The sequence below is a fragment of the Rhinopithecus bieti genome, unplaced genomic scaffold, assembly GCF_001698545.2.
Source record: "Rhinopithecus bieti isolate Rb0 unplaced genomic scaffold, ASM169854v2 scaffold_34876, whole genome shotgun sequence".
Taxonomy (NCBI): domain Eukaryota; kingdom Metazoa; phylum Chordata; class Mammalia; order Primates; family Cercopithecidae; genus Rhinopithecus; species Rhinopithecus bieti.
In genome coordinates, this window is record NW_016814760.1 from 1058882 (window position 1) to 1068729 (window position 9848).

The following is a 9848-nucleotide window of genomic DNA, read 5'->3' on the forward strand; positions in this document are numbered from 1 at the left end:
ATAAGTAGAAAATAATCTGTTTTCAGGGCTATGCTAAAATGCTTTTTCCTCTTTATTCTCTTTACAAATGGATCTTTGATATTATAAACTGGATGTCATAACTGTGTTCTTATTAGCAACCCTTTAAAATCCTAATTAAAAGTAGCACCTTTCTGAAAGTTGCATAATCTTTTCAAATTCTCCTGAATGTTCGGCAACTGCCACAAGGGCCACAACATTGGCCTGAAAAAAAAAAAAAAAAAAGAATAGAGTTCCAAACAATATACATTTAATATAAATATATCAAAATTTAACGTTTTCTCTGCATTTTAGTTATCCTTGTTCACCCATGCTTCATCAATACAATCAGAAGGGCTATCATTGAGTATTTACTATTTTCGAGCCCTACATTCAGTCAATATAAATATTGCCTCATTTAATTTACAGAAACCTGTAAAGTAGGCTGTAGTCTACTGTATAGATCAGGAGACAGAGTTCTGGATGTCAAATAACTTGCTCAGGGTCATCAGGTCTATATATGTCCAAAGCCCACATTCCTAATTAAGTGCCACAGTGGAAGTTACCTGTATGTAAAAATGCACTACAACCATTTCTGGCTGTATTATTTTCTGAGATGGTCACAGAATGCTAGTTACAGTGAATTTCATAAACACTTCCAAAAAATACTTTTTCTAAGCAAATCAAAACATTTCAGAAAACTTTAATAATATAACCCAGATCTCCAGAATCATTTGAATTTAAAAACTGAAAGATGGACCAATTTGTTTCATAGCGCTGTTGAGCATGGTAGCTATAGGCACATGTTTTGAATTCAGACTAACTCATCTCTATCATTTCACTAGCATATGTCTTCGGACCAGTCACTAATCTCTAGACCACAGATTCCTCATCTATAAAAATGGGGAATGGTTGGCTACAAATTAGTAATTTCCTCAGAAGGTTGCTGTGAAACATTGAATGAGGTAAAGTTGAGAAAGGCCTTAGTTCAGTGCCTGGCATGTAGCAAACACTTAATTAATGCTACTTAGGCTGGGAGCAGTGCCGCATGCCTATAATTCTAGCATTTTGAGAGCCCAACGTGGGTTGATTGCTTGAGCTCAGGAGTTTGACACCAGCCTGGGCAACATAGTCAGACCTTGTCTCTATTTTAATTATAAATAATAAACATTGGCTGGTCATAGTGGGTCACGCCTGTAATCCCAGCACTTTGGGAGGTTGAGGTGGGCAGATCGCCTGAGGTCAGGAGTTCGAGACCAGCCTGACCAACATGGTGAAACCCTGTCTCTACTAAAAATGCAAAAATTAGCTGAGTGCAGTGACACGTGCCTGTAGTCCCAGCTACACAGGAGGCTGAGGCAGGAGAATCCCTTGAACCTGGGAGGTGGAGGTCGCAGTGAGCTGAGATCACGCCACTGCACTCCAGCCTGGGCGAAAGAGCAAGACTCCATCTAAATAAATAAATAAATAAATAAATAAATAAATAAATAAAATAATAAAAATAAAAAATGCTACTTACTATAAACTACTGAAACAACATCAAGGTAGTATATCTAAATTTCAAGCTGTTTTGCTTGAAATGATAGTTAAAATAAAAAACCAAAAGAGCAATTACAAATACTGACTTACCTTCTTGGCTTTCTCCAACACATCATCCAAATCCTAAAACAAGCATAAGAAATCACCATTATTTTAGATGAATAAGCAACTAATCTTGGACTGTATATGTCAATGACATACACAAAGAATGACAATGATAGCAACGAATGGAGCAGTGGAAAGCAAAGAGCCTACATTGACCCACCTCCTGTTTACTCCTGCTCTCAGTAAAGTCTGGCTTCTGTTCCCACCACTAAAACAGAAGCCTCTATTGTCAAATATACAGGATATTTATCTGTCCTCATCTTACTCTACTCCTCAGCAGCATTTGGAATCCCTCATTTGCTTACTCCCTCCTTCTTGAAATGGTTTCCACTCTTTGCTTCTGCAATACCACTCTCTCATTGGTGGCTACTTTTCAGTCTCCTTGACTGGCTCCCCTTCCTCTTTCTGGATTCAAGAACCTCTGCTCCTCTCTCTGTACTTGCCTTGAGTGATCTCACTTCCTCTCATGGTTTTAATATCATCATTATGCTGAGTCCCCAATTTTTTTTTTTTTTCGAGATGAAGTTTCATCTTGTCTCCCAACTGCAGTACAATGGTGCGATCTCGGCTCATTGCAACCTCCACCACCCAGGTTCAAGTGATTCTCCTGCTTCAGCCTCCAGAGTAGCTGGGATTACAAGCGACTGCCACCACACCCAGCTAATTTTTGTATTTTTAGTAGAGATGGTGTATCACCATGTTGGCCAAGCTGGTCTTGAACTCATGACCTCAGGCGATCCACCACCTCGGCCACCCAAAGTGCTGGGGCTACAGGCGTGAGCCACCGCACCCAGCCTGAGTCCCCAATTTTTATCTTTAGCTTATAATTCTCTCCTGAACCTATGACTCACATTAAAAAATTATGACATCTCCATTTGGATGGGATTAGGTTTCCCAATATGCCCCAAACATAAATCTTTATTTTCTCTTCACAAACCTATTCCTTCTGCTGACTTCCCCACCTCCACTTCAGACCTTGGTCTTCCCTTTTCTCAGTAAACCAGCACCACCATCTTCCCTATAGCACAAGCTAATAATCTGAGTCATCCTTGATTCCTCCCTTTTCCTTGCTATCCACATTCAATTCTTCAGTACTTATTGTGGATTCTCCCTCTAAAATGTATCTTGAATCCATGTATTTATCTCAAACTCACCTGCTATCATCATAGTACCAACAGCCAACATCTCTTGCCTATATACTGCAAAAGCCTCCTAACTAGTCTTGTAGCTTCCACTCTTCTCCATCCATTTGCCATACAGCAGCAAAACGGTGTTAAAATGGATAGCATCATGCCTATCCATTTTTGTGTAATCTCAGGACTTTGGGAGGTCAAGGAGGGTTGATCACTTGAGGCCAGGAGTTCAAGACCAGCCTGGACAACATGACGAAACCCTATCTCTATTAAAAATACAAAAAATTAGCCAGGCATGGTGGCGCACACCCATGATCCCAGCTACTTGGGAGGCTGAGACGGGAGAATTGCTTGAGCTCAGGAGGCAGAGATTGCAACGACCTGAGATCATGCTATTGCACTTCAGCCTGGGGGACACAGGCAGACTCAATCTAAAAAATAAAAATAAATAAAAAATTTAAAAAGCCCTTTAATGAATCCACATTGTGCTTCAAATGCAATCCAAATTCCTTACTGACCCACCTCATCTATCCCCTGCAAACCTCCCCAGTTCTGTTTCATGCCTTTCTCTTTCTAGGTCATCAAGCTCCACTCAGCTTTTTGGCAACTGAAATGTGCCAAATTCTAGCTTGTCTGGGGGCCTGCAACCTGTTTCCCTAACTAGCATACACTCAGCCCCTTGCTTGGGTGGCTCCTTGTCTTCTCAGCCTTAAGTGTCAGCTCCTGGGAGGATTTCCCCCTGAAATAAAACCCCCCTTACTCCTCTATTGTTAGTCTCTAGTTTCCCATGTAATGGGTAAAACAGTTTGTAACTGATTTTATGTGTGTATTATTATTTTAATTGAGGCAGGGTCTCACCACATTGCCTAGGCTGGTCTCAAACTCCCGGGCTCAAGCGATCCAACCGCTTCGGCCTCTCATAGTGCTAGGATTACAAGTGAGAGCAACCACACCCGGCCATGTATTTTTTTTTGTTTGCCTCTCTCCCCCATTTGTGAAATTTTCCCCTTCCCCTTTTCTTTCTTTCTTTCTTTTGAGACAGGGTCTCATTGTTACCCAGGATGGAGTGCAGTGGCGTGATCTCAGCTCACTGCAACCTCCACCTCCCGGGCTCAAGCGATTTTCCCACCTCAGCCTCCCGAGTAGCTGGGACCATAGGCAAGCGCCACCATCCCCAGCTAATTTCTGTTTTTTTGTTTTTTTGGTTTTTTTTTTTTTTTCTGTAGAGACTGAGGTGTCCACATGTTGCCCAGGCTGGTCACGATCTCCTAGACTCAGGAGATGCGCCGCGCCCCCCTCGGCCTCCCAAAGTGCTGGGGTTACAGGCGTGAGCCCGCGCCCGACCTCTCCCGGATTTGAACGCGTTTCAAGGACCGCTTCCCACGAAAAGTGGCATCTCAGCCAGGAGGTGACAGGCCCGAGAGGAAAAACAGGCCAGCCAAGGGCAGGTGGGAGAACGATTTCAGGAACTCAGAAGAGCAAACAAACGCCTTGTGGAAATAGCTTACCGCGACTGAATCATGAAAAAAAAAATCGGTATGTCTGAGGTTAAATAGGGAATAGGGAAATGAGGGGCAGGTCATATGGCCATAAACAACGGTCTGGGCGGGGGATATGGGGTTTCGTCCCAAGGGAGGAGAGCAAAGATAACACGAGGGGAAAGGACGGGGTCCTCCCCGCTCCCTCGGGCCCCGTATCGCCCTCACATACGCGGTCAAAGTCCGGGGCGGAGATGTGGCAGTGACAGTCCACCAACCCTACGCGCGCCGCTCCCATTGCGCCCCCGTGGCTGCGGCCTTAGACGCGCCCGCAGAGCAGGAGCCGGAACGTTTCAGCTGCAGCGTCCTGAGTTTCCAGCCGCATGCATGCTAGTTACACCAGTGGGAACCCACTTTTCCGCTCCCAGAGTGCCCCGCCCCCCGTTCAGACGAAAAATGGCGGGGTCTTCTGAGTTGGTGGTCCTTGACCCCCCATGGGACAAGGAGCTAGCGACCGGGACAGAGAGTCAGGCCTTGGTCTCCGCCACTCCCCGAGAGGACTTTCGGGTGCGCTGCACCTCGAAGCGGGCTGTGACCGAAATGCTACAACTGTGCGGCCGCTTTGTGCAAAAGCTCGGGGACGCTCTGCCGGAGGAGATTCGGGAGCCCGCGCTGCGAGATGCGCAGTGGGTACGGGACCAGTTTGCCACTTCTTTACTTATCACCCCCTTACCCAACACCCAGGATCTTAGGATTCAGAAAGATCCCACGCCAGGCCTTGGCAGAATTAACGGTGTCCCAGACTACGGTAGAACCAGTCGGAGAAACGCTAGGGGAGAAAGAAATTTATGCTAATGTCAGCTGGGTCTTATTAATTACTTAGACCAGCGCTGTACAGTGAAAATACAAGGCAAGCTAATCCTTATGTAGTTTTAAACTAAAAGTAAGAAATAGGTGAAGTTAATGGATATAAAACATTTTGTTTAACCCAATAAATCCAAGATATTTTAACGTGTAATAATATCAAATGAATGAGATATTTTACATTATTTTGTTCGTACTAAGCTTTTTCAAATCTGGTGTCTTGCATTTATGGCACATCTTTTGAACTAGCTACATTTAAGTGCTCAGTAACTACAAAGTGGCTGGTGGCTCACTTGTTGGACAGTGCAACCCTAGACAATGAGGAATTCTCCTGGAAAGGGTAATTCTGGAAGTCAGCCATTCACCCAACCAGCATTTGGTCTTTCCTTTTGCCTGATTGATTGATTGATTGATTGAGCCGGAGTCTCGCTCAGTCGCCCAGGCTGGATGTCGGCTCACTGCAAGCTCCACCTCCCGGGTTCACACCGGTCTCCAGCCTCAGCCTCCCGAGTAGCTGGGACTACAGGCTCCCACCACCATGCCCGGCTAATTTTTTGTATTTTTAGTAGAGACAGGGTTTCACTGTGTTAGCCAGCATGGTTTTGATCTCCTGACCTCGTGATCCGCCCGCCTCGGCCTCCCAAAGTGCTGGGATTACAGGCGTGAGCCACCTCGCCAGGCCTATTAACCTTTATTTTTAATGTTTGCACTGTGGTCTTTCATAACTCACAAATGTGCTGTATTATGAGCTTTTAATTTTTTTCCCCTACCGACAAGTAGATTGATGCCTGTTATAAGAAGCACACAATCCCTTTCTTTCTTGTCTTCCCAAAAAACTACCACCTTCAGGGCTTTGCAAAAGTATTTAAGAAAGGCTGGGGAAATGCAGTATAAGGGCAAATATGTGATCGTAGATAGTAAAGTTTTCAACTAACACAATTTTTTTAAACGTATTTTAGTCTTGTAAAGAAAATGTTTTCACTCTAAAACAGGCAAAAGGGGTCGTGCGGTGGCTGACGCCTGTAATCCCAGCACTTTGGGAGGCCAAGGCGGGCGGATCACAAGGTCAGGAGATCGAGACCATCCTGGCTAACACGGTGAAACCCCGTCTTTACTAAAAATAATAATAATAATAATACAAAAAATTAGCCAGGCATGGTGGCGGGCACCTGTAGTCCCAGCTACTCGGGAGGCTGAGGCAAGAGAATAGTGTGAACCCGGGAGGCAGAGCTTGCAGTGAGCGGAGATCGTGCCACTGCACTCCACCCTGGGCAACATAGCAAGACTCCATCTCAAAAAAAAAAAAAAAGGCTAAGTGGAAGAATGAAGAAACACTTCCTGGGTTGTGACTCTGTATGTAGTTTTGTATACAGTGACTCTTATGTCATTCCCTCCTTGCAAGCAAGGCAAGAATAGGGATATATCTCAGGACATCTGTTTTTGGGAGAAGACTTTTGTTGTATAATGATCTTAGAATTTGTCTGATTCTAGGAAGTGCTATGGTATTTAAAACATTTAGGTATCTTACAGAAAAAGAGGAACTTGGCTTAACCTATTATATCCTATTTAGTGGGATGATAAAGTGAATTATAAGATTAAGTTTCCAGGGCTTAGACTACCACAGGAATTCACTTGTGTTTTATTTTAAATAAAGCAGAAGCTTTATGTTGTATCTCTGTTTAAAACTGCATATTAAGTAGCAGATTTTCTTTAAAAACAGTGTTGGTAGCAGTCTGCAATGAATATTACAAAGACAATATGTTTTCTCAGCAATTCTTGAAAGTACTTCTAAAACATACATAGGTCGGGCGTGGTGGCTTACACCTGTAATTCCAGTGCTTTTAAGGCCGAGGTGGGCGGATCACCTGAGGTCATGAGTTCGAGACCAGCCTGGGCCAACATGGTGAAACCCTGTCTGTACTAAAAATACAAAAATTAGCCAGGTGATGGCGCTTGTCTGTAATCCCAGCTATTCCGGAGACTGAGGCAGGAGAATCGCTTGAACCTGGGAGACAGAGGTTACAGTGAGCCAAGATTGTGCCATTGCACTCCAGCCTGCTTTGCTTGACAAGAGTGAAACTCCATCTCAAAAAAAACAAAAAACAAAACCATAAAATAAGGAATTTACTTTATGAAATCTTTGAAATGTAGAATATGTACTTTAACTTATAATTATCAGTCATTTGGTTTATGTTATTTTTAATTATACAAAGGGTACAAAATATATGCTCATAAAAAATTCAAACAATAGCATAAAGCAAAATTCTTCTTTGAGTTCCCCTTCCCCAGCCCTCTTCCTTCTAGGACATAATGTACTATTTTGGAGAGTACCTGGGGAGAGAAAACTTTCTATACCCCCTTTCTGTGGCTTTACCTCTTTCTCTCTGTTTATGTTTGTTTGTCTCCATTAACAGTGTCATGTTGATGAACTGTTACTGACCCGCCTTTTTTGAAACCAAACGTGTCTGACTATTACTTGTTAGTGTTATGTAGAGATTGTCTTCATTCTTTTTAGGTACTGTGTGGTATGAATATTGTCTGTTTAACTCGTCTAATTTTGAATTTAGGTTTTTTCCCACAATTAAAAAAATTTCAAACAGTGCTGAAATGAACATTTCTAGCACATTCTCTTTGTGTTTTTATGAGAGTAGTCCTTTAGGATACATTGCTAGAAGTGAAATTATTGGCTAATAGGAAATGTGTACTGCCAAATTCCTTTAGTCATTCATTATTTTAAAAAAAATTTGATGAAGGCCAATTTGTCTATTTTTTGTTTTTGTTTTTTGTTTTTTAGTTCTTTATCTTTTAATGTATTGCGAACATTTTCAACCTTATAAAAAATTAGTTTAGTACAGTGGACACCCATATATCCACCACCAAACTCAACAGATGTCAAAAGTTGGTTACAGTTGCTTCTCCCTCTGTCTCCCAGGCTGGAGTGCAGTGGCAATCATAGCTCACTGTAACCTCAAACTTTTGGGCTTAAGTAATCCTCTAGCCTCAGCTTTTCAAGTAGCCAGGACTACAGGCATGTGCACCTGTGCCTGGCTAATTTTTAAATTTTTTGGTAGAGAAGGGTGTCTCACAGTGTTGCCTAGGCTGGTCTGGAACTGGCCTCAAGCAGTTCTCTTGCCTTGGCCTCCCAAAGTGATGGGATTATAGGCGTGAGCCACTGCACCTGGCCTACATTTGCTATTTTAAAGCAAATCTTAGATCTCATGTCATTTCATCCCTACATAAGTGTTCATCTCTCCAAAATATAGCCCTTTATAAAATATAAATTAATTTTATTTTTAAGCATGTATATTTTTCCTCTTGTTAACATCAACAGTCATTCAGCAGCATATATAGTACTTATACTCTTGAGATTCAACTGAGCCTAAATTTGTTAGAATTTTTTCTTTCATTCTAGAAGTACTTTTTTTTTGTTTATAAGAATATTCCAAATTTTTGTATCAGATTTTCTCTTGGGTAGCATAATGGCTATGAGACCAAAAGTGCAGGTGGAATCAATGATTGAACTGGAATCTTCATTGAAAAGAATAAATATACTAATTAGCTATTCTGCTACTTTTCTTTATTTCCTCTGTCACAAATCTGGAAGTGTTATTTTGCCAAAACGTTTGAATTTAGTATTTAAAATTATTTTTAGTGACTTGACTACTGTGAATTTATTGCAGACTTTTGAATCAGCTGTGCAAGAGAATATCAGCATTAATGGACAAGCATGGCAGGAAGCTTCAGATAATTGTTTTATGGGTATGTGACTTTTTCCTTCTATTACTAATTTCTGGGTTATATTTTGCAGCTAATTTTGTTTTGAATGCTGTTTTTTAATCTCCATATTTAGTGTTATTTATTTTCAAGAAGTTCTTTACTAGGGGAATAATAAAGAACTGCGATTGTCTTTCGGCCGGAACTGCCATCTTCCAATAATTCGCCAAAATGATGAACACAAAGGGAAAGAGGAGAGGCACCCGATATATATTCTCTAGGCCTTTTAGGAAACATGGAGTTGTTCCTTTGGCCACGTATATGGGAATCTATAAGAAAGGTGATATCGTAGACATCAAGGGAATGGGTACTATTCAAAAAGGAATGCCCCACAAGTGTTACCATGACGAAACTGGAAGAGTCTACAATGTTCCCCAGCATGCTGTTGGCATTGTTGTAAACAAACAAGTTAAGGGCAAGATTCTTGTCAAGAGAATTAATATGCATATTGAGCACATTAAGCACTCTAAGAGCCAATATAGCTTCCTGAAACGCGTGAAGGAAAATGATCAGAAAAAGAATGAAGCCAAAGAGAAAGGTACCTGGGTTCAACTGAAACGCCAGCCTGCTCCACCCAGAGAAGCACACTTTGTGAGAATCAGTGGGAAGGAGCCTGAGCTGCTGGAACCTATTCCCTATGAATTCATGGCATAATAGGTGTTAAAAAATAAATAAATAAAAGACCTCTGGGCTGGAAAAAAAATAAAAAATAAACTGAGATTATGACGTCAGTAGTCTTCTTTGTCAATAGTTTATTGGAAAATACCGTAGAGCTGTCTCCAGATGACAAAAGAGGCCCAGGGAATTTCTGTAATTATTTACAAAGCAATTTGTATTTTTGTAAGTCATCTCTAGAGTGAATAGTGAAATACCCTTGAAAGTGTGAAGTTAAGTTATACAACTACCATGTAAAGGATGTGGTTACATCTTTGTAGAAGGCTCCTTAAAAAGACAATTT

The 9848-nt window shown here is 41.7% G+C and overlaps 2 protein-coding genes and 1 pseudogene across 4 annotated transcripts in view; 2 read left to right on the forward strand and 1 right to left on the reverse strand.

Annotated features, from left to right (window-relative positions):
* Window positions 1-4649, reverse strand: part of TATDN3 (TatD DNase domain containing 3) — a 26449-nt gene extending 21800 nt beyond the window's left edge. For 2 of the 3 annotated variants that reach the window (XM_017851953.1, XM_017851952.1), the window contains exons 1-3: window positions 4485-4649; window positions 1627-1659; window positions 149-222 (exon numbers count right to left, since the gene is read on the reverse strand). In XM_017851953.1, coding sequence (XP_017707442.1) covers window positions 149-222; window positions 1627-1659; window positions 4485-4550 — 173 coding nt within the window. In that variant the 5' untranslated portion in view covers window positions 4551-4649. The remainder of the gene's footprint in view (window positions 1-148; window positions 223-1626; window positions 1660-4484) is intronic. The other variant, XM_017851954.1, reaches the window with a different exon arrangement.
* NSL1 (NSL1 component of MIS12 kinetochore complex) overlaps window positions 4608-9848 on the forward strand; it is a 43762-nt gene continuing 38521 nt past the window's right edge. The window contains exons 1-2 of the mRNA XM_017851955.1: window positions 4608-4942; window positions 8797-8875. Of these exons, the coding sequence (XP_017707444.1) occupies window positions 4640-4942; window positions 8797-8875 (382 nt within the window). The 5' untranslated portion in view covers window positions 4608-4639. The remainder of the gene's footprint in view (window positions 4943-8796; window positions 8876-9848) is intronic.
* LOC108515246 (60S ribosomal protein L21 pseudogene) lies at window positions 8887-9544 on the forward strand (annotated as a pseudogene).